A 22,515-nucleotide genomic window follows, 5' to 3' on the forward strand; every position below is an offset into this window, starting at 1 on the left:
CGAGCCCGACAGCGCCATGGCGACCCGGGCCGAGGAGGCGGCGGGGCCCGCGGAGGCCGGGCCCGAGGCGGCGGCGGCGGCGGAGGAGGCGGCGGCGGCCGTGGAGCGCCTGGCGGCGGCGCTGCGCCTGCGGCTGCGGGGCTGGGAGGCGGCGCTGGCGGCCGCGCAGCGGATGCTGGTCTGGGAGAGGCCGCTGCACAGCCTGGTCACGGCCGCCGCGCTCGGCGGCGCGCTCTGGTGAGCGGCGGCCCGCGGGGCGGGAGCGTCCTCGCTGCGGCGCTGGCACAGGGGTGCCGCCAGGAGGTGGCGTGCGCGCCCTTCCCCCGCGGAGCCCCCGGGGTCCTGCCCGCCTGCGGCACCTGTGTGGAAGGCGGCACGGCAGGGCCGGTCCACGCGCCCCGGGAAACCTCGGGCTGGAGCTGGCGCCTGCCCCGTCTCTGGAGGCTGATGGCAGCCCCCTCCGTGGGACGGCACCCCGCGGGGAGCCGCGTCTCCCGCCCGGGCGTCTCCCTGACGCGAGGGAGGTGCCAAGAGGTCCGACAGGATTTGGGCTTTGATGATAAAGTGCTGCCGCCAGCAGCTGGGCTAGCCGCAGACAGACCCGCCCAGGCTCGCTTTCCCTTCTGCTGTGTGCCCCGGCTGCGTCGGTGCCCTTCACCCCGAGCCTGGGGCAAAGAGGGGCCTTGGCCCCGCGCCTCGCTGGTGTGCGCTCGGGGGCGTCGAGGTCTTGCCGACCCGGGGGGGCTGTTTGCGAGCGGGCACGTCCCTCCTGGCACGGGCGGCTGCAGCCGCCAGCGGGAAGGACGAGCGGCTGCGGGCGGCAGCGCAAAACATCCTGTTGATCTGCGTAAACACGGATTTCGGTTCGTCGGCAAAATCTTCCCGGCCTGAGGCTTCCCAAAGGGGAGAGGACAGCGTGGGCAGGGAGAGGGTGAAGACCCAGGACGGATGAGGTGACGAGCTAGCTGGAGGTACCCCGCGCCCGTCCGTGCGGCGCTGAGCTGCTGATCCCTTTCCCCTCGGGGTATGCAGGTTGGGGCTTCTGAGCCTTCAGCACAGGGTTCGGGGCTGGGAGGTGGGTGCAGGGCCGGGCCGTGCTGGTGTGGAAGGGGTTGAGGGCAGCCGGGTGCTGGCCTGTTGCTTCCTGGCACCTCGGAGAGAAAGAGAGAGATGGGAGTTCTTGGGCTAATGTCGAGTGAATGCGCGTGCTCCATGGAGGCCGGCGAATTGGAAGGGCCTGGCCTTGAGAGTGGGGCTCGGGCACTGCCAAACAGGGGAGAGGAGCAGCCGGAGAACAGGCCGGTCAGTGCCTGGTGACCGCCAGTGCTGCCTGCGGGTGGCGTGGATACCTCTGGGGGACACGGCCTGCCAGCCCCCACGTTGCATCTCCGCAGTGCCACCCTCGCGCGCTGTCATGTCGGCATCTCCTGCAGCCCTCGGGCCTGGAAGGAGAGGCGCCCGCTGGTGTCACGCGGGGCGAACGCCCCTTTGGAGGGGAAGGGAGAAGCTCTTCTGGACTCTCCCAAGAAGCAGCCTTGTTCGGCGTCCCTCTCCTGAGAGGAGACCCTGCCGCCAGCCCTGGCACGGCTTCACAAAGGCAAAGCCTCTGGCTTTGAGACCCTGGCTCAGAGCTCCTCGCTTCTGGTCGCTTTCCGGGAAGAAGGGGTGTTTGTTTGTTTCTTTTTTTTTAAGGGGGGAGGGGCTTGTTAGAGAGCCAGCGTCCTAAACAGCACGGCAGACTGCTGCAAAGCAGCCAGTCTCTATCGTGCCATCCTTCCTCGGACTCCTCTTTGTCCTCCCTGGGAACTTCTCCCCTGGGGCCACGCTCCAGCTCTCAGCCTCGCTCACGCTCCTCCAGCCCACTCAACCCCACTTGCCACAGAACGGTTGCAAAACTCTGGTGTTCACCTGAGGGCAGCAGTCACCAGAAACCATGAAATGTGAAGGCAAGCAGGGAGCAGTGTCTGGGTGCCACTGCCAGGCCCGGACTGCCCTCTGCCCCAGTGGGGGGAGGGAGAGAGCACCGAGGTGTCCTGCTTATGGAGCTATTTACAAGAATTATTCAAAGCAAAGCCTGCCCGCATAGGGCCGCCCAAAGAGCTCCCGCCAAGACCTGCAGGCCTAACCTAGCTTCCTTTGGCACAGCGGCCAAGCTGTAGATGGACCAAGACCCAGAGAGGTGATGTCTGTGGAGACCCAGGTGGTCCTTGGTGGTCTCTGCAGGCAGATGCTGCAGCTGTTTGTGTGCCCAGCTGCAGCACTGGATCCATTCCTCAATAACGCGTCTCTTTACTCCCACCCCCGCTCCCAGGTTGTTCTCCTCCACTTCCCTGCGGCCCCTCTTCCTGCTCAGCATGTCCCTGCTTGGCTTTCTCTTGCTGGAGCGGTGGAAGCCCCGGTTCCTGTTTGACTTCTCTGGTAAGTGACACATGCGGCTGTAACTGGCAGCCCGGTGCCCGTCGCTGACATTCCCTGTCTATTACTGCCACTGCGGCTCTCCCCTTGCTTTACTGTAGGCTGGGGAGTGGCTGCTGCCCCTTTGCCCCCTGACTTGATCTTCAGGAGAGCCCAGCGGGCTCCTTGGGACACTGGCATGCATGTGGGAGGCAATGAGCAGTGGCTGGGGCAAGCAGAGTCTCTCTGGGTGCTGTTCTAACTGCTGGCCCATGCAAGGGCAGCAGTCCAGAGGAACGGGGCAAACTGGCATGAAGCATTCATACCCAGGGCTCCTCTGCCAGCTCAGTAGCCAACCTCCTAGGAACCCATGCGCCGTGCTGGTGTCATTCAGATAACCCTCCCCCTGCCTCCGAGGCATTCGGCCGCCTCGGGACGGCATAGAACCATGCTTCCTGCGGTCCGTCTTCTCCGCCCTTTGGTGCAGTGGGTGGGGGGAAGATTCTGGACCCGAGGGCACCTCAGCAACATAGCAGGCAAACTCCATGCGTGTGCCTCAGGTCTGGGCTCTGTTCTTGGACAGGCTCTTGGCCTGCAGCCCTGTTGGGAGGAGGTGAAAAGAAACAGCCGCCTCCCACTGCAGCAAGGCAGCAGAGCAAACAATGGGGCACAATCACGTGGATACAGTTGGCTCATTGTACCAGCCTCATTAACCAGCATCTGGCTCCAGCAAGAAAGTGTGACAGGGACCAGCTTATGTAATTTTGCATAGCCTGGTCGATTTATGGCAGGGCCCCTGCCCACACCCAACATGCCACTGTCACGTGGGAGAGCGTTTCACCAGGCTTGGAGAACCTTCCTTCCTAATGGGTGGGCTCCAGGGAGCAGCTCTGGATCATGGCTGTTCCTGTGTGAGGGGTGGGGAGGGGAGTAGTGCCCTGGGGATGACCTTAAAGGAGGTGCTCTTGGGCCACACAGACCGCTGAGATTATGGGGACCGTAAAGGTCCCTACCTCCGTGTTAATCTCTTTTTTCCCAAAGCTGCTTGTTTGTCTCGGGCGCTTTCTGCAGCCGGGCAGCAAAACTCAGCTGGTCCCTTTCACCTCTTGGGCCTGGACGCCAGCAGGATGCTGCCTTCCAGCATGGCAGGGAGAGGCTTCAGGACCTGTTATAGAAGCCCCCTTGAGTCGGGGCTGCGTCAGGCTCCTGAAGTCAGAGGCCTGGTGCCCTTTATGATGTGGCTTTATAAAGGTGGGGAAGGTGAAGCAGCTCTGCTAGAGTGCCCAGATCTAAAGCCGGGATCACACGGCAGGTAGATAACAACGTGGGAATCAGCTTATAGCAAACACAGAGCCCTGAGGGAAGCCGAGGGGCATTAGGGCTCATCCCCCCCGCTCCCCTTCCCCCTCTCCCCTCCCCCCCCGCCCTTCTCTCTCAGTGCAGTGCCTCCACGCACTGTCTCCCTGCTCTCATTGGGGCGGGTCAGAGTGGCTTCCAAGGGCTTCCTGGTTGTCTGTTCAAAAGCAGCCTGGTAGCAGTGTGGTCCAAGCTTTGTCAGCTCTGCCTGGCCAGAACTGTGTTCCCTGTCTTCACTCCACCCCACCCCACCCCTCCTTGCATGAGGTGCCACAGCCATGCGAGTAGCGGGTGCTGCTTGGGCCTGGCATCCTGCTGCAACGTGGGATCACAGCCTTGTGGCTTTGTTCCTAAGCAGTCCCTGCAGAGCCTTTCTGGGCATTCACATAAATGGGTCAGGGCACGAACAGCGTGTGGCAGCTGTGTGCGTGTCCCAGGGGCCGCTCAGAGCCCTGATGTGTTTCCTCCAGAACTGCAGACCTCACAGGAGCCCAGGGCAGTGCAGTCATGTTGGCATGCCACATGCTCTGACCATGTCCTACCCCACCAGATGTATCCCTTTGGCTTCCTAGAGATCCTAGAGGATCCCACCTGAGCTCTGCTATGGGGGTGCCTTTGGCACCGCATAGATCCCTGCCCCACGGTTACCAGGCTCATGTCCAGGAAGGTGTTCTGCGCCTCGGCCCTTCGGTATTCAGCAGCCCCCTCCTGCCACCTCCTGACCCTGGTGGTCTCCATGTATCTTAGCAGGCAATGCCCCCAGGATCTTGGCACCAGAGCTGGCACTTGGCTGCAGGGCTGGGGAGGACAGTAATAAACCTGTCCTGAAACTGCCGAGGAGCCTCCTGCATCCCTCTGGGCTCTGTATGTGAGATGAACGGGGGTTGGCAGGTACCAGAGGCCAGGATACAATCTGTACTCAGCCACTTTGCTGCTCCCTTCCCAAGGTGGGGGCCACAGTTCATGTTATGCCCAGCCCAGGGACCATTAAAACAGCTCCTCCCCATCCTGTCCCTAGCTGGAACCCACGGGTTGTGGGGCCAGACTGCATGGCTTTGGCCACTTTGGGGAGGCCTTTGTGCTGCTCCCTGCACCTCGGTTCATGCCAGCCCCAGAGCTGCATTCAGCCTAGTTCCTGCGGGCCCATGAGTGCACAGGAAGGTCCCTGGCTGGTTCCAGGGAAACTACGGCCAGGTCTGCTCAGCACTTCTTCATTTGACTGCCTAATTTCTTCTGCTTTCCCCCTGCAGCCCAGCCCTTGGAGGAGCCAGGAGGGGACAGGTAAGCTCAGCTGCTGCAGCGCTGCCTGAGGGCGGGTGTGGGGGAGGGAAGCTCCCAGCTGTTGAATCCTTTTCCGTCTCCTCCTGCCCCCTCTCGGACCTTGTCGGTATTGCCCTCGTCATCCCCGAGATGCCTTCCCCTGAGCTGACCCCAAGCGGGGTCTGCAGCAATCCCAGCTTGCTGGCTCAGGGACTGTGCTGAAAGATGCTAGAAAGCTCAGTGCTCTTCACATGGCGCCTCTGGCCCTTGAGCCGCCAGGATTTCTGGCCTAAATAAAGCTCAGCAAAGAGGATCTTGTCCTGGCCTATTTTAGGAATCCCCCCTGAGTGGAGGAAATCCCTCGGATTGACTGGCAGGGCAGCAGTGCCATCTGTAAGGGCCTGCCTGACAGCCAGTACCGAGCTGTTTATCTGTTGGCCCTGGGTTCTGGGGTGCAGCTCACCTGGTACAGGGGGCCAGGGGCTCCTGATGTCCTGTCCCAGCTCTGACGCTGCCTCTCCCTGCGTCTAGGGGCAGACTTCACCCCTCTGCCTGGGTGTCCCAGCCAGTCCAGGGGGAGGGGGGTTGATTGTACAGCAGCAAGGTGCCAAGGTGTACACTGGTTGAGAGCAGCTTGGCAGTACCCTGTCAGATCCCAGGTACCCTCAGATCCCAGTATCCTCAGAGCAGAGGGACCTCATTAGTGTCCTTAAGCCTGGTGCTTAAGGCTCATAAGCGTTCCTGCGTCTGCGGTGCTGCCAGCAAAGGGGGCTGCGTCACAGCTCTGCCCTCTCATACTCATGTCTTTGCCCAGTGAGGGGGCGACAGGGGCCCAGCCCCACCTGCTCAGCGTCCCGGAGCTGTGCCACTGTCTGGCTGAGAGCTGGGTCACCTTCAGGCTGTACCTGCAGGAGCTGCTGCAGTACAAGAGGCAGAATCCGGCCAAGGTAACTCGGGCCCATTCATCTCCTCCCCACAAATGGCTTTGCTGTCCTTGTCAGCTTCCTCCTCAGTGGCCTGGGAGAACAAGGGAGGGCCGTGAGGGCCTGGCATCTGGGAATCCATTGTACAACTTGGTGGGTGGCTATGCCAGGTGCCCATGAGAGGGGAGCTGCGCCCAGGGGTGGGAGCAGGGCAGGCCTTGTCCTCTGAGAAGATAGAGGGTGCGGAGCTGCTTTGCTAGTCCCCCTACCCCAAGACTGGGGCTACTGCAGTGTCTCCAGCGGTGGGCTGGGAGGCAGTGGCCAGTGGACTGTGGCTCTCACCAGCATCCTTCCCATGTGGCAGTTCACAAAGGATCCCAAAGCTTGACAGCAGCCTGCTTGGTGTGTAGGGCCTGGGGACCACTGCCCTCAAACGGTTGACCTTGCAGGATGTGTCTGTGCTGCTCCGAAGAGCTGAGGACGGCCAGGCTGAGCCTTGCACCCCTCCCAGCTCATCTGAGCTGCACCTGCGGCTGGGCAGGTGCTCAGCTGCTAGGAGGAGTCTCAGGTCCCCTGGGCTGGCTGTGCCCGGTCCCCCAGTGTGTCATGGAAGGGCCCAGCCTCTGACAATGCTTCTGCCATTACCGTCCCGCAGCTTCCCTGGGCCATGGCACCAAGTGTCCCAGAAAGCGTCAGCCCAGGCCACAGGCTGTTGCAGGCCTCCCAGGCACTCGCCCTTATGCTGCACCCCAGTGCTGAGAGCTCTCGTCAGGGGCCCAAGTCCAGCTAAGGCCTTTGCGTCGCCTCCTGTGCCTTAACACTGGTGCAGCTGGTGAAGCGCTGCTGAGCAGGCTCCTGGCACCTGCTGTACAGGCACTTTCTGCCCCTTTATCACGGAGAAGTGGAGTGGGCAGTGCTGTGGGGTCACATCCAGGCCAACCCCTGCCTGAGGCAGAACCAGCCCCATCCAAACCACATCAGACAAGCCCTGTGTCTGACCTCTGAGCCACACATCTGTCACCCCTGACACGGCACTGGGCATACCTCTCTTCACCCCTCTCTGTCTATCCCCCAGTTCTGTGCAAGTGTCTGTTCGGGCTGCCTCACCCTGGCTGTGGTCGGGCACTATGTTCCAGGCATCATGATCTCCTACATCATCTGTGAGTAGACGCCATGTAGCCATGACCTGGCTGTGCTGGCAGAGGGCTCGTGACCTTCCCCCATTGGGTGTCCCACGCTAGATAGGTCACTGCGCGGCCCTCTTGCCCCTAGGCCCTCTAGGGTCCATTGCTGCTTGCCTTGGGCTGTTAGCAGTGCCGCTATGTAGCTGGTTGAGGGAGCTGTGGTGAAGCAAAGACCTTCCCCACTCTTCAACAATACTGCTGGATGCCCAGAGGCAAAGAAATGCTGTTGTATTTGGCCTCAGCAGAGCCGAGCCCATGTGTGCTGGCCCTGAGAGGGGAAAGGGTTGAGGAAGGCGGTTGTGTATTCAGTGCTCAGCCTGGCAGAGGCAGTGGGGAGCAAGCTAGCAAAGTGCTATAAGAACCCACAGCTTTTAAGCCTCCCCTGAAGGAGCTGAGCCATGGGAAGAGAGGCAGCTGGCCATGTTGGCAGTCATGCAGACAGCAGGGCAAGGTGGCACCTTGGAGACTGACTCATTCGGAGAGGCAGGAGCTTCCATAGGCAACAGCCAACCTGCGCAGGCACTAAGCACTAGCTTTTAGTTAAGCTCGTGACTCCCTGAATTAATCTCTGAGGTGCTACCTGCCCAGAGGGAAGCATGGAGCTCTTCTCTCCATGCCCCCCAGGACGCCTGGGCTCCAGCTGGCTGCAGTTGGCTGTAAGTTCCAGGCTGCTGCTATTTAAAACCATCTTTAATGCACATTTCGGATGAAGTCAGCATGTAGAGAGCTGTAGCTCCCAGCACTTCCCACAAGCTGGGGCTGAGGCACACTGCCTGAGCCAGGGAGGGCCGAGCCGAAGGCATGGTGCTGGGAGTGCCTTGCCTGGGAAGGCTCTTTAGCCCCGTGTGGGACAGGAGCCAGGCCCCTTAGTAGAGCTGCAGGCGGAAGCTCTGTTCCAGCAGCAGGCTAATGGGCCCGGCTTCTCTTGTGTCTCCAGTGCTCAGCATCCTGCTGTGGCCACTGGTGGTTTACCATGAGCTGATCCAGAGGATGTACACGCGCCTGGAGCCTGTCCTCATGAAGCTGGACTACAGCATGAAGGCTGAGACGCTGCATCACAAGCACGAGAAAAAAAGTGAGGCTCTGGCTTCTCCCCCCACAGGTCAACCAAGGGGAAGGGCAGGGGGGCACATACATACATACAAGAGTGCAGCCCAGCTGTTGTCAGATGGGCTGTGCTCAGGCTGGGAGGTGGCACTGAGGAAATCTCCCCAGCGTCCTTGGGAGACCTAGCGGAGCCTGGCAAGGCTCTAAGGAATGACCAGTAGGGAACAGTCCTGCCCGGGTTGAAGGAAGGGGCAGCAACAGGTGTGATGGAGCCAGGCCACAGGTGTGTAAAGTGGTCCCTCTACTTCTTTCCTTAGGACGGCAGGGCAAGAGCGAGCCGGTGACCGGCGATGACCCGATGGCAGAAACGGAGAGCGAGAGCGAGGCAGAGCTGTCCGGCTTCTCCCCACTGGTAAGTGCAGCAGAGAGGCCAGGCAGGCTGCTGCTCCTGCACCTCCCAGGAGAGCCCAGTGCGGCGGGGCCAGGCTTGTGGTGGCAGCAGCAGAGCCAACGTGCAGCTGCATCTCGGCACTGGCAGACTGGAGTGAAGGCACCAGAGCTCCTCTTGGAGAGGGGCTGTTGTTACTGACTTACCCACTGGTGTTGCATCACAGTTGCCTAGGCATAGCCTGTGTGAGTGCAGGTCCTGGGGGCTGTCATGCAGTGGGTGCAGGGGGGGGGCACTGTCTGGCGCTGCTCTCAGGGCCTGCTCATGGGCTGTGGTCTCTCCCTGCCACCCTCAATGATCAAGAGATGTGCAGTCCTGGGTTATTCCCCCCTGGGTCGCATCACCTTGGCTGCAGCATCTAGCAGATGGAGGCTGGGGTGGGAATGGGAGGCCTTGGCCCCTGTAGTGCTGTAGATGCCCACCCTCTGCTCCCCTCCTTCGCAGGTGGATGTGAAGAAGACGGCACTGGCCCTAGCCATCACAGACTCGGAGCTGTCTGACGAAGAGGCTTCCATTCTGGAGAGCGGGGGATTCTCCGTGTCCCGGGCCACCACCCCACAGCTGACGGACGTGTCTGAAGGTAAGCAGCAGATCCACACCCCCGTTACCCCTCATGCTGTCCCGATTGTCTCCTAGGAGCAAGTCCGTTCCATTCATCCCGTGTCGTCCCCCCCCAGCCTTGCAGCAGGGCAGGGGGGAGCCAGGCTACTTGCAGGTGGAGGAATAGGAGAGCCATGCAGGGCTCTGCCTAGTGCCAGACTTGGTCGAGGGCTGCCTGGCAGGGAGGGGACCCGGCACCACCACTCACCCCGTTGCCTTTCAGACCTGGACCAGCAGAGCCTGCACAGCGAGCCGGAGGAAGCCTTCTCCAAGGACCTGGCGGAGTTCCCCTCAGTGGAAGAGTACCATTCCAGAGACCTGGGTCCGGCGGGTGACGAGGAGGCCTTTGGGGTGCCCCTGGGCCCCGACCTGGCCCATGCTGCCCGCGAGCTGGACTCAGCCGAGAAGGAGGCGGCAGATGCTGACCTGGCACTCCTGCGCCTGGCGTCTCCGCTCCACTTTGTAAATACGCACTTCAACGGGACCGGGCAGGCGGCGCCCAGCAGTGCGGAGCCCCCGCCCACCTCGGCCCCGGGCCTCGGCCTCCACCTCGACGCGCTGAGCCAAGAGATCGTCACCACGGCCATCAGCACAGTGGTGCAGAACACCCTGTCGGCCCTGCTGCGCTCCTCAGAGGCCAGTGAGGGGCCGTCCCTCTCCGAGTTCCTCCCCGCCGAGCCCGAGGAGAGACTGAGTTTCCAGGCGCAGCTGGGCGAGGGTGAGGCGGCGGGGGCCGGCCCGGCGGCATCACCCCAGGACGAGGACGAGGAGGCGGACGACTTTGAGCTGCTGGATCAGAGGGAGCTGGAGCAGATGGATGTGGAGCTGGGCCTTGGAGAGGGGCAGGGAGCCCCAGAGCCTCCTGCCCCGGCTGAGCTGCCAAAGCAGGAGGAAGAGGGGGCGGCAGCAGCTGTGTCCTAGGCCTGCTCTGCCGCCGCCGGACAGGAGGACGGATGGGGCCGTGCGGCGGGTGTCGGTGTCCGTGTTGCCCGGGACGGCCGAGCGTCAGTGTTACTGTGCTGTGTCTGGACTGCCCGCCCCCGCATCTTCCCGGGCCCGAGCTCGGGCTCCTGCCCAGCCCCTCACCCCGCTGGCATGGAGCCGGCGGGGGCCCCTCGCCACGCCGCCTGCGCGCTTCCTCGTCCTGGTGCAGTATTTGGGTCGTCGTCCGTTCGTCGTTGTTTGCACGAGTCCCCGGCTAGGTGTAGCTGCCGCTCGCTCCCACGGCCCCCGACGGGCACACATGGAGGGTTTTAATGGCTCAAAATGTGTACAGAATTTTAACTGTCTGTGGTTTAGCGCGAGGCGGGGGTGGGCACTGGTTTCACGGGGAGGGGAAGGGGCTTGGGGCCGGTGCCACCTGGGCCTTTCCTGGTCAGGGCTTGAGCCCTGCGCGCCGCAGCTGTGGCCGCCTCTGTGCCCAGCGGGGCCCTGCCCTGCCCTGCCCTGCCCTGCCCTGCCCTGCCCTGCTCTGCCCACAGCGCCCCTCTCGCCCGGGCGGTTGCAGCTCTGGGCTGCGGTGGGGGCCGGATTCCCACTTCGCTAATGGAGTAACGTGGCCTTGGGTGCCGTCGGAGCCCTGCACTGCCCCCGGTCCTGCCCTGCTGCCCCGAGTTGCGCTGTGGCCCCGCGTGGGGCAGCTGGGTCCCGCCACCACCTAGCAGCAGCCCTGCCCTGCAAGCGACCCGGCCGCCTCCTCGAAGAGAAGCAGAGGGGCCGTGACGGCGTCGGGCTGCGCAGCGACGGGACCGAGCAGCAGAAAACCGGAGTGGCTCCTGTGCTGCGCCCCTCCCCTCCCCTCCCCTCCCCTCCCACGGGCCGGGAGGCCGCCGAGGCAGGGGCGTGCAGGGCCCAGCCCCGGGGCCGGAGCGCGCGCCGCAGCCACGGGGGCGAGGAACCGGCCGGCGCTAGGACTCGGAGTCCGTCCCAGCCGGCGCGTGACGCCATCGCGCCGCCTGTCGGAAGTGGGCGGGGCGGGTGGCCGGTGGCCGCCATGGAGCTGCCGGACCTGGGCGCGCCCTGCTCGGAGGCGGCCTGCCGGCGCCTGGGTGAGCGGGGGGGCAATGGCGGGGGGGGCAATGGGGGGGCCCGGTCCAGACCCCCGCTGACCCCCCCCGCCCCCCAGACTTCCTGCCGCTCAAGTGCGACGCCTGCGAGCGGATCTTCTGCGCCGACCACGTGTCCTACGCGCGGCACCGCTGCACCTCGGCCTACAAGAAGGTGCGGGGGGGGCATGGGGCCGGGCGGGGGGCGTGGGGGCGGGGCCGGGCGGTGCGGTGACACCCCCGCCCCCCCAGGACGTGCAGGTGCCCGTGTGCCCGCTGTGCAACACGCCCGTGCCCGCGCGGCGCGGCGAGATGCCCGACGCGGCCGTGGGCGCGCACATGGACCGCGACTGCCGCGCAGACCCCGCGCAGCGCCCGCGCAAGGTACGCAGCATCCCCCGCCCCGCCCCGCGCGCAGGGGACACACCCCCGCCACGCCCCGCCCCGCGCAGGGTAGGCTCCGCCCCGCGCAAGGGACGCACGCTCCCCCCTGCCCCACCTGTGCAAAGTAGGGACCAGACCCCCCCCCCCCCCCCCCCCCTCGGGCCCACCAGGGCGGGGCGGGGCGGGCAGGGCCCAGGTGGCGGTCCCGCGCCCACCCCGCGCCGTGCTGCCCCGCCAGATCTTCACCAACAAGTGCGGGCAGGCGGGGTGCCGGCAGCGCGAGATGATGCCGGTGCTGTGCGAGCAGTGCCGCCGCAACTTCTGCCTCAAGCACCGACACCCTCTGGACCACGACTGCGCCGGGGCCGCGCGCGCCCCCGTCTCGCGGGCAGGGTGAGGCTGCGGCCGCGGCCGGGAGCGCGTGGGCCGACACCGCCGTGGGGGCCGGGTGGGGGGCAGGGGCTCACGGTCTGTCCACGCAGGCACGCGGCGCTCGCTCGCGCCCAGGCAGCCGCCGCCTCCTCGAAAGCAGCGGCCGCGTCCATCCGAGGAGCGTCGTCGCGGGCGCCGCCCAGCCCCGCGCCCCCGGCCTCGGGCAGGTAGGGCCCTGCTCCGCGTCCAGGCCGCGGCACTGGGTCCGGCCCGGCCCGGCCCGGCCGGGGGGCGCTGGTGGGGTGGGGGCTCGGTGCCGCCCGGCGCTGACCCCCTTCTCTCGCACAGCGGAGGCAGGACGGCGCCGGCGCCCCGCAGCACTTCGCCCCCGGCCGTGGCGCTGCAGAACGGCCTGGTGAGTGGAGCCCGGAGGCCGGCCCCGCGCTGGGGAAGGGGCAGGGCCGGTAGCACCGGCCCAGGGCTGTCACCCCCTGCCCTACGGCCACGGCCACGTCCCCCTGTCCTTGCAGAGCGAGGAGGAGGCGCTGCAGCGAGCCCTGGCCATGTCCCTGGCGGAGGCAGCCCCCGGCTCAGCGCAGGCCCCCAGGTACGAGGGGGCTGTCCGTCCCCAGGGTGGGCCGGGGCGGGGGGCTCCAGGACGGGTTGCGGGGGAGGGCCCGACGGGAGGACGGAGGCGCAGCTGCTGGCCTCGTCCCCGACCCCGAGAAGGGACCGCCGGCTTCGTGCTGCTCCCCCAGCGCCACGGTGCCGCTTCCCTGCGTCTTTTGGCCCCGGGGCGGCAGCTGCCTCATGTTGCAGCCCGGGTCCCTGGCCAGGCCCGTCCATGCCGCGGTGCTGCAGCCGCCACCCGAGCTCCGTCCTGTCCCCAGCTCCCTTCCCTGGGAGCCTTTGGCTTCCCGCGGCTAATCTGTGCCCGCCGCACCGGCATCGCGGGAGGGTCCCCCAGGCCATTTGCCCCTGCACACCCGCTCTCGGCAGCCGCGCTGGCCTGCGCTCCCCGGGGCTCTGCGGCACGGCAGGCCTCACGTGCGGCCCGGGCTCTCCCCAGCAGCGTGCAGGAGGACGAGGACCTGGCGCTGGCCCAGGCGCTGTCGGCCAGCGAGGAGGAGTACCGGCGGCAGCAGCAGGTGAGCGGAGCTGTCGAGCTTCCCCCGTGCGAGCGCTGCCGGCTTGGGGGTCTCCTGGCCCGCGGTTGGGGCACTGCCTCCTCCTTGCCAGCCCCATCAGGACAGCGGGTGTGGGCCATGCCGCCAGGTTGGGGGCACCAGCACTGACTCCTCCGCGCTATCCCCTTGCAGAGCCAGAGCCGGACCTCGAAGCCGTCCAACTGCAGCATGTCGTAGAGCCGTGGCGGCCGGAGCTGCGGGACCCGAGTCCGAGCGGTGACGGGGGGCTCCCTCCCCCCTTTCAGGGCTATAAACACATGACCAAAGGCTGCCGGTGCCTGGCACCAGGGACGGCGTCGTCACTGCGCCGGCACCCGGGGCTGTGAACACAGACCAGCCCCCTGTAGCCGGTGCCCGGCCTGCCTGGGCTCCACGGGGCTCGTCCACAGTGCAGGGCCTTGTCCAGCCTGACGCGGCCCCGGGGCTTTTGGACTTGCTGAGCTGGGGCCCCGGCCTGCCTCCCAGGGGTGTCCGCCCCCCCAGCAGTGCCTGAGCTGGGGCACGACAGGCCTGTGGCCTCCTCAGACTTGGTGCTTGGACCCGGGGGGGCTCGGGGTTCCCTCCGCTGCTGCCTGAGCTGACGGGGCAGTGCCTTGGTGGTACCGTCCGGGGAGGGGGTGTCCTCTGGCCCCGCGCAGCTCCAGTGCTGCCTCTCCCTGCCCGGCCCTCGTGGGAGCACTGACGAGGCTGCCCGGGGCTCCAGGCAGATCCGGCATGGCCCCAGGGGCCAGCACCACCCCCTCCCAGGCCCAGCTGTTGCCCCTCTGGCTGCCCCCAGCTCCAGCGGGGCTGGTGTTTGCCCCCGGGAGGCGGAGGCGAGCTCGGTGCATGGTGCTGCTTGGAAGGAAATAAAGTGCTAGCACAGGTTTGGGCTCACTGTCGTGGGGGCCGGCTCTGGGGCTGGGGGCCTGGCCCACGGTGCTGCAGCCAGGGTCCAAGGTGGGGCTGACGTGGCTGCCAGCTGGGCCCTGCCAGGGTTCGCATCTGCTGCACGGGGCAAGGGAGGAAGGTGGTGGCTGCAGCTGGGTCCTGCTGCCCAGTCCCGCACCTCCGCTTGGAGGCAGGCAGTGCCCTGAGCCCCCCTGGCTCTGCAGCCTGGTGGCTGCTGGGGGTCCCCAGCCCCAGGGCTGTGCCAGGACTGTCCGCAGCAGCTGGGGCAGCTCCTGCCACGTCTCCCCTCCAAGCCTTGCCTGGGGAAGCTGCCCACCAGGCTGGCGAGCACAAAGCAGGGGCAGACCCAGTGCCTTCCTGCCCCACAGAGATGGGGCAAGGGCGCCTAGGTCCCCCCCATCCAGCCCCTTGCAGGGCAGCCGGGAGCCTCCCCAACCCCACCCAGGGCGCAGGATGGGGACGAGGGGAGTCCCTGCCCACGCGCCCGAGCCGAGACCAAACTCACAGCAAACGGTCGGAGACGACAGGTTCAATCAGACGTGGCAGGTACAGACTGCGCAGCCCCCCGCCGTGCCTGGGCCGGGCGCTGCCCCTACCACGGGCTGGCAGGAGCCCTGAGCGGCACCGCACCCCTCCCCAGCCCAGCCCAGCCCAGGACACTTCCCAGGCGGCCGCGGGGACGCGCCGGCCCCTGTGCGACGTGCAAGCAGCCCCCGCGGGCGCCGCGCTGTCAGGGCGGCGCTGGGTCCTTCTCGGTGCCGCAGTCCTTGCTCTCAGCGTCGGTGTCGGCACCAGCCTGCTGCTGCAGCCACATCCCGGCGTACATGCCGCCGCGGCGCACCAGGTCCTCATGCCTGTGGGGACGCGCAGCGTGAGGCTCCTGGCAGAGCTGGGGGGTGGCGGGAAGCAGCAACGCGGGCGGGGGGGCCTCACCTGCCTCGCTCCACGACGCGCCCGTCCTTGAGCACCAGGATCTGGTCCGCGCCCACCACAGTGGAGAGTCTGAGGGGCCAGGAGAGACCTTGGACTAAGGGCCCAGCGCCCGGCCCTGCTCCGAGCACCCCGCTGTGCCTGTGACACTGCATGGGAAGACTGCAGCAGTCTCTCCTCGGACCCCCCAGCCCTGGCACCTCCCCTACGGCTGCCCTGCTCGGGAAGTGCAGACGTGTCTCCCCACAAGCACCGGGGTGGGCTGGGGGAGCACCCCTATTTTCCCAGCCAGATGCCAACAGGGACCTGAGCCCGCGTCTCAGCCTCCCGCGGGTGCTGCACCCCAGTCCTGGGAGGGGCCGCGCTGGGCTCCCCCGCCAGGCTGGAACAGGGTAGCCCCTCTAGCCCCAGCCCACCCCCACGCCCCGACCACGCACCTGTGGGCCACCACGATGGTGGTGCGGTTGGCGCAGACCTGGGCCAGCGACGCCTGGATGTTGCGCTCCGTCTCCGTGTCCAGCGCCGACGTCGCCTGGAGCCGCAGGGACACACGTGGGGGCCACGCAGCCACGTGGCACCGAGCCGCAGAGCAGGCACGGCCGGCACAGAGGCCACGGCTTGACAGGAAGGGGACGAGTCGCCCTTACCTCATCCAGCAGGATGATGCCGGGGTCCTTGAGGAGGGTGCGGGCAATGGCCACGCGCTGCTTCTCGCCTCCGCTCAGCTTCAGGCCGCGCTCGCCCACCTGCGTGTCGTAGCCTGCGGGCACAGCCAGGCATCACCGTGCCCGGGTGGGCTTGTGGGCAAGGGAGGTGGCTCCCAGCTGCATCCCCCCAACACCCTTGGGGCCCCATCCCAGCATCCCCCCCACAGCCCTGCGCAGCCCCCGGGTGCCCGCCCCGCGCCCGTGGGCGTCCGGCCTCACCGTCGGGGAAGGAGAGGATGCGGTCGTGGATGTCGGCGGCGCGGGCGGCTGCCTGCACGTCCTGGTCGGTGGCGCCGACGCGGCCGTAGCGGATGTTGTTGGCGATGGAGTCGTTGAAGAGCACCGTGTCCTGCGGCACCACGCCCACGTGGGCGCGCAGCGAGGCCTGGCGCACCTGCCCGCAGCCGGCCGTCAGCCGCGCCTGTGCCCAGGCACCTCCAGCCCCCGTGCGCCCCGGGGACTCCCCGCCCCGGCTGGACAGCTGGGGCTGGGGCTGGGGCTGGCGCAGACGGGGCGGTGGAGGGACGGAGGGAGGGAGACCCGCTCGGGAGAACCCGGGACGGCCGTGGCGGCGCTGACCTTGGCGATGTCCTGGCCGTCGATGCGGACGCAGCCGCTGCCCACGTCGTAGAAGCGGAAGAGCAAGCGCAGGACGGTCGTCTTCCCCGAGCCCGACGGGCCCACCTGGCGCGCGGACACGGGAGAGCCGGGCAGGGCCGGGGTCACGGCTGGCCAGGGACACTGCCCTTGCCCCCGCAGGCATGGCCAAACCATGGGCCCTGCCCCAGCCGCTGTGGGGGGCCAACTGACCCTGCCCCCCAGCCTGGGGATCCCACCCCTGCTGCCCCGGGCACCGTGGGCTGTGGCTCAGCAGGGGCAAGACCTGTGTCCGGGGCCCCCCCACGGCCTGGACCGGTGCCGGCAGCCCCCACCCGCAGCCAGGCCCCCCCGGGCCGCGCTCACCAGCGCCAGGGTCTGTCCAGGCATCACCGAGAAGGACACGTCCTGCAGGATTTCCTTCCTGGGGGTGGGTGGGGGGTCAGTCCCAGCCCTGGGGGCAGCTGGCAGGGCCCGGGCCCGCACCTGCCCGCCCCCGCGCCCGCCCGCGCCCCCTCACCCGTCCACATAGCTGAAGTGCACGTTCTCAAACTCGACGCGGCCGGCCTGGAAGCGCAGGTCCCCGGCGTTCACCGCGTCCTTCACCTGCCGGGCGGCGATGCTGGCTCAGAGGCCGGCACGGCCGCCCCGGGCCTCCCTCTCCCCGGACGGCCGGAGCGCCACGCCCCACAGACCGGCCACGCGGGGCAGAGGGAGCCGTGGCGGGGGGGGGGCCTTGCCCATCTCTCGGGGGAAGGGAGCTGCTGGTCCTGGGGGGCAGCGCAGGGGGCGGGGCAACAGGGATGGGGTGGGGCTAGGGACTGGGGGTGGGGCTTCAGGAACCTGGGGGAGAATACTGTTGGGGGCGGGACTAGGAAGTGGGGTGGGGCAATAGGAATGTGGGTGAGGCAATAGCGCTGGGTGGGGCTAAGGATTGGGGCGGGGCCTTAGGAACCTGGGGGGGCAACAGGGTTGGGGGAGGGGCAATAGGGCTGGGTGGGGCTAGGGATCGGGGTGAGGCTTTAAGGTTAGAGATGGGACTAGGGATTGAAGTGGGGTCTTAGAAACCTGGGGGGCAATAGGGCTGGAAGTAGGAATGGGGGTGGGGCAAGAGGGCTGGGGCAGGGCTAGGGATGGGGGCGGAGCATGGTGGGCACCCACCTCCTGCTCCTCGTTGAGGAGGTCGAACATGTTCTCCATGTCGATGAAGGAGCTCTGGATCATCCTGTGCGGGCAGAGGCAGGTGCTCATGGGGGACCCGCAGGGCCGGGGGTCCCGCACCCGGGACCGAGCAAGGGCCCGGCCCAGCGCAGCCGGGCGGCTCCAAGGCCAGGCAGTCCGTGCCCGGCCAGCGCTGCCCCCTCACCTGTAGTAGGTGCCGAACCAGTTGAGCGGCGTGTAGAGCTGGATGATGTAGGTGCCGAACAGCACGAAGTCACCCACCTGCGAGAGACGGGGTCAGAGGCGGGCCGGGGTAGGGCCAGGGGTCGGGGAGCAGGGGCCGGGCCGGGCCGGGCCGGGGCGCACCTGGAGCTTGCCCTCGGTGACGAAGTAGGCGCAGAGCAGGGACCCGGCCAGCAGCCCCAGGCCGATGACCAGGTTCTGGGTCTGGTTGAGCAGGGCCAGCGACGCGTTCACCTTCCACTCCGAGCTCTGGGCCGGGGGAGAAGGGACGTCTCCGTGAGAGGCGGCCCCCCCACCAGCTCCGGGCCCCCCCCAGGGGAAGGGGCCTGCGGACCCCATGCAGGCCAGCCCCGAGCCCCGGGAAGCGGCAGGGCGGGGGGCACCAGCCCCGTGGGGACAAGGCTCCAGCCCTGGCCCCTGCAGGGAGGTGAAGGCTGCTATCAAATCCCCCTCGGTCTTCCCTTCTGCAGACTCAATCAGCCCAGTCCCCCAGCCTCTCCGCACCAGTCCTGTCCCCCAGCCCCACAACCACTTCCATCGCCCTCCTCTGCACTCCCTCTCCAACTTGTCCACGTCCTTTCTGCAGCGGGGGCCACAGCTGGACGCAGCACTCCAGATGTGGCCTCCCCACGCCAAATAGAGGGGAAGGATCACCTCCCTCCATCTGCTGGCACCGCTCCTCCCAATGCAGCCCGGGATGCCGTTACCCTTCTGGGCAGCAACAAACCATTGCGTAACCCATCCCAAACCGTCCCCCGTCCCAGTGGCACGAAGCCCGTCGTCCCTCCAGCCCCCGCAGCCAGCGCAGATGACGCCGCACCGTGGCGCCGCAGGGCCCGGCCGAGCAGGGGGACCAGAGCTCGTCCCTGCGCGCGGGGGCATCACCGATACTCGGCCGTGTCCCAGACGGGGGTCACAGCCCTCGACCCAGCTCCCACTGCTCCCCGCAGGGCGGCCGGGGGCCACGGCTCATGGGTCGCGTGCGTGTCTCGGGTCGGCGGCCAAGGGCCCCGCCAAGGGAAGGGGCCCGTCCCTGAGCGCCGCGGCCCTGGCCCTCGTGCCGCATCACCTGGTACTTTAGGATGGCGGCGTTGAACCGGTCGACCTCGTAGCTCTCGGCGTTGTAGTACTTCACCTGCGAGACACGCCGCGGTCAGCTCCACGGCCCGGCCCCGCGCGGCCCCCGCACCACGCCAGGCCCCCCAGCGCCGTTACCGTCTCGAAGTTGAGCAGCGAGTCCACGGCGCGGGACTTGGCCTCGTTGTCCCGCGTGTTCATGTCCCGCCGGAAACGCGTCCTCCACTCGGTCAGCAGGATGGTCAGCGCTGCGGGGACGGTGCGTGTCACCCGGGCCCCCCAGGTCCCCCCGCCCCCCCCGGCGCCGGCACTCACTGAGGTAGAGGCTCATGCAGAGGAAGACGATGAGGCCGAACCAGGCGTTGAAGGCCGAGGTGAAGTAGACGATGCCGATGACGATGTCGGCCACGGTGGGCGCGATGCTGAACACCACGTAGCTGCACCAGGGTGGGGGCGGAGGTGTTGGCCTGGGGGCTCCTCCCCTCCCCCAGGGCACGGCAGGGAGCCAGGACCCCGGGGAGGCTGGGGGGGGCGGGGGCCCCCACACTGCCACCATTTGATGCCACACCCCCAGGTGGCCCCACCCCCTAGTACCAGAGGCCACATCCCAAACTGGCCCCGCCCACCTGAGCAGGCTGTTGGCGCTGGCGGTGCCGCGGTCGACGCTGCGCAGGACCTCGCCGGTGCGGCGCCCCAGGTGCCAGCGCAGCGCCAGCCCGTGCAGGTGGGCGAAGAGCCGCAGCTGCACGCGGCGCGTGGTGAACTGCTGCACCCGCACCCACAGGAACGACCGCAGGTTGCTCACGAAGCCCGTGGAGCCTGCGGGCGTGGGGGCGTCAGCGCGGCCCCGGCCAGACCCCCGCCCCCCTTGCCAACCCCTGCCCCCGACTCACCGGCGCCACCGCCCTGCAGGAACTTGAGGGCCACGTAGGTGCAGACGGTCCAGGCCAGCACGTGCCACGGGGCCGCCGCGGTCAGCTCGTTCACTACGGAGACCGGGGGCGGGGGGGTGGTCAGGGCTGGCACCGCCAGGCGGCCCTGGGGAGCGGTCCGGCACAGCACGGCCAGCGCCCCCCGCGCCCCCCCGGCGCCGCTCACCCACGTTGCGGTAGCAGAGCGGCACGAAGAGGTTGACGACGCGCTCCAGCCCCAGCAGCAGCAGGCAGAGCAGCGCCAGGCCCTGCAGGCGCCGGCTGCCGCGCGGCCACACCAGGGGCAGCAGCAGCCCCAGCTTGTGCCGCAGCCCCTGCCACGTGGAGCGGCCCCGGCCCCGGGCCCCGGGCCCCAGCAGCGGCTGCGGGGAGAAGGGGGCGGCGGGGTCAGCGGGTCCCGCCTGCCCCAGAGCGGGGTCGGGGGCCGGGGGCGCCGCGGGGAGGGGGCAGCACCTGGGTGGGCTCCGCATCCGCCTCGTCCTGGTTGATCAGCAGCTGGCGCGGCTTCGGCGGCAGCCCCGGCGCCTTCAGGCCCAGCACGAAGAGGGCGAAGGAGGCCACGTAGCGCAGCGCCCACAGGCCCAGCTGCACCTGCAGGGCCCGGCGTCAGCCCGCACGACCCCCCCACCCCACCCCGCTCGCCCAGAGCCCCCGCCCCCAGCCCTGGCCCAGCTGCCCCTCAACCCACTGCCCCCCCGACCCTCCCAGTGCCCCCACTGCTTCCTGCCCCCCCAGGCCAGGACCTTTGTGGGGGGCAGAGAGGGGAAGAGCCCTCAGGCTGGGGGAATTGGGGGGGGGGGGGGGTCACAGCACTGCCCTGCCTGCAGTGTCCTGTCTGGGGCTGCCTCCCCCCCACAGGGTGTGAAGGGGTGGGGGGGACAGCCCCCCCCAGGGCCAGGCTGGGGCTACCGGTGCTCATGCTGGGGGGGCAGGCAGGGGGGGCTGCTCCAGGGCTGTGGGGGCGGGCTCTTGCTGGATGGCTCTGCCCCCCCCCCATGACTCAGCAAAATGGAGGAAGCCCAGGCTGGGCCCTGCAGCTGACTCGGCACAAACCCAGGGTGCCGCCCCCCCCCCCCCCCGCACCGTCCCCCACCTCCAGCATTGCGCAGACCCCTCCCCCCCGCCGGCTGCACAGCCCCTCCCCCACCCACACAGCACCACTGCACTGACCCCTCCCCCGCACTGCAACACTGCACAGGCCCTCCCCCACCATCACTGCAGGCCCCCTGTGCTACCCCTCCCCCAACAGCCCCCTGGGCTCCGTCCTGCCAGTGACCCCTGACCCACCCATGACCCCTGACCCCCACGTTGCCTGTGACCCCCGCCCCCCGGTGACCCCTGCCCGCGACCCACCTTCTGGCGCTCGTCGCGCAGCCCCCACCACCAGCGCGGGCTGCGCCAGGACACGAGCGCCAGGTTCTCCGCGGCGAAGGCGAGGGCCCAGAAGAGCAGCAGCGCGGCGCCGTGCCCCCCCGCCGGCGCCCGGGCGCGCTCCAGCAGCAGCAGCGCGGCGGCCGCGGCCCAGCCGGCGGCGGAGAGCGCGGCGTGCAGCACGGCGTAGCCGTAGACCCGCGCGGCGCCCGCCACGTCCCAGAGCAGCGCGCCCAGGGGCAGCGCCGCCAGCAGCAGGGACAGCAGCAGCTGCGCGCGGTAGAGGCGGGAGCGCGGCGCGTGGCGCGGGCCGGGCGGGCGAGCGTGGCGCGCGGCCTGCAGGGCGCCCAGGGGCAGGCACAGGCCCAGCGGTGCCGCCGGCACCAGCGTGAAGTAGAAGCAGGGCGCGAAGCCGCCTTGGGCCCAGGCCTGCGCCAGCGACGCGTCGTCCTCGCAGTAGCCGCCCAGCGCCATCGTCCTGCGGGAGGGGCGCGCGGCGCCGTGAGCACGCCCGGGGTGGACGAGACCCCGCACGGGCGTGAGGACGCGGGCGCCGGTGCGTGCAAACGCAGGCTGGGCTCACGCACTTGTCTGAGACTGTGAGCACGTGTGCAAATGCACACGGGTCTGAGCGTACATGTGCATAGGTGTGAGCACAGGGCCGCTGGTGTGTGCAAATGTGGACTGGGCACACGGGCTCCCACGTGGTGGGTGAGAGCATGCGTGCAAACGCGTGCTGGTCTGGGTATACGCTTGCAAGGGTGTGAGCATGGGGGCACTGGTGTGTGCAAATGCAGGCCGGGCCCACACACTCGCAGGTGGATGTGAGCGTGTGCGCGAGTGCACGCTGCTCTGGGCACGCACACAGGTGCGAGAGCACGGGCGCGGGGCGTGCAAAGGGCTGCGAGGTGTGAGCCGGCCCTTCCCCCACGTGCAAAGGTGGCCGGCGTGTGCGTGTGCGGGGCGGGCAGGCGTGCACACACAGCCGGGCCCGGCGGGGCACACGCACGGCGTGGGGGGGGGTAACACGCGAGCACCAGCACACGCACCCCCAGCCCGGCCCGGCCCGGCCCGGCCCGGGCACACGCGCACGCACGTACGCACGGGCACACACACGCGTGCGGCCGCCCCCGGGGTCCGCGGAGCCCCCGCGCGTGCCCGCGATCGCCCCCCGCCCCGCGCGCTCACCTGCCGCCCGGCCCGGCCGCAGCGCCCGCCCCGCCCCGCCCCGCCCCGCGCGCCCGCCGGGTCCTAGCGCCGCCGCATCCCGGCTCCCGCCCCCACGCGTGGTCCTGCGCGAGGATCGGGCCCAAACCCACCCCCCTGCCCGTGGCCCGACTGACCTGTGACCCTACCGCCCCGTGACCACACTGCTCTGTGCCCGCGCTGTGCCCCCCGGGGGGGGG

At 68.4% G+C, this 22,515-nt stretch overlaps 3 protein-coding genes across 6 annotated transcripts; 2 read left to right on the forward strand and 1 right to left on the reverse strand.

Annotated features, from left to right (window-relative positions):
- Positions 1 to 10,496, forward strand: RETREG2 (reticulophagy regulator family member 2). The gene is made up of 9 exons (XM_059727556.1): positions 1 to 237; positions 2,312 to 2,418; positions 5,001 to 5,031; positions 5,825 to 5,957; positions 7,009 to 7,093; positions 8,055 to 8,192; positions 8,482 to 8,576; positions 9,057 to 9,192; positions 9,436 to 10,496. The coding sequence occupies exons 1-9, from the start codon at positions 17 to 19 to the stop codon at positions 10,131 to 10,133; spliced, it is 1,644 nt and encodes a 547-aa protein (XP_059583539.1). The 5' UTR covers positions 1 to 16; the 3' UTR covers positions 10,134 to 10,496.
- Positions 10,497 to 10,568: 72 nt separating this feature from the next.
- ZFAND2B (zinc finger AN1-type containing 2B) lies at positions 10,569 to 13,472 on the forward strand. 2 transcript variants are annotated; one of them, XM_059727558.1, is made up of 9 exons: positions 10,569 to 11,260; positions 11,338 to 11,432; positions 11,510 to 11,641; positions 11,880 to 12,034; positions 12,124 to 12,240; positions 12,362 to 12,428; positions 12,544 to 12,620; positions 13,086 to 13,161; positions 13,333 to 13,472. In XM_059727558.1, exons 1-9 carry the CDS (start codon positions 11,206 to 11,208, stop codon positions 13,375 to 13,377), a joined length of 819 nt encoding a protein of 272 aa, XP_059583541.1. In that variant the 5' UTR covers positions 10,569 to 11,205; the 3' UTR covers positions 13,378 to 13,472. The 2 variants fall into 2 exon arrangements, with proteins under 2 accessions (XP_059583541.1, XP_059583540.1); XM_059727557.1 differs by having other exon boundaries at positions 10,570 to 11,260; positions 13,083 to 13,161.
- Positions 13,473 to 14,605: 1,133 nt separating this feature from the next.
- Positions 14,606 to 22,333, reverse strand: ABCB6 (ATP binding cassette subfamily B member 6 (Langereis blood group)). Of its 3 annotated transcripts, XM_059727555.1 has the most exons (20): positions 22,298 to 22,333; positions 21,092 to 21,587; positions 20,192 to 20,329; positions 19,905 to 20,100; positions 19,700 to 19,792; positions 19,433 to 19,625; positions 19,122 to 19,243; positions 18,945 to 19,054; positions 18,799 to 18,864; positions 17,853 to 17,978; positions 17,692 to 17,768; positions 17,487 to 17,550; positions 16,846 to 16,931; positions 16,692 to 16,749; positions 16,308 to 16,412; positions 15,948 to 16,122; positions 15,669 to 15,781; positions 15,459 to 15,553; positions 15,025 to 15,093; positions 14,606 to 14,945 (listed from the first exon to the last, which is right to left on the reverse strand). In XM_059727555.1, the coding sequence occupies exons 2-20, from the start codon at positions 21,581 to 21,583 to the stop codon at positions 14,822 to 14,824; spliced, it is 2,502 nt and encodes an 833-aa protein (XP_059583538.1). In that variant the 5' UTR covers positions 21,584 to 21,587; positions 22,298 to 22,333; the 3' UTR covers positions 14,606 to 14,821. The 3 variants fall into 3 exon arrangements, with proteins under 3 accessions (XP_059583538.1, XP_059583536.1, XP_059583537.1); XM_059727553.1 differs by lacking the exon at positions 22,298 to 22,333 and having other exon boundaries at positions 19,909 to 20,100; positions 21,092 to 22,227; XM_059727554.1 differs by lacking the exon at positions 22,298 to 22,333 and having other exon boundaries at positions 21,092 to 21,645.
- Between the last annotated feature and the right edge of the window lie 182 nt (positions 22,334 to 22,515).

The sequence above is a fragment of the Alligator mississippiensis genome, chromosome 4 (assembly GCF_030867095.1).
Source record: "Alligator mississippiensis isolate rAllMis1 chromosome 4, rAllMis1, whole genome shotgun sequence".
NCBI lineage: Eukaryota > Metazoa > Chordata > Crocodylia > Alligatoridae > Alligator > Alligator mississippiensis.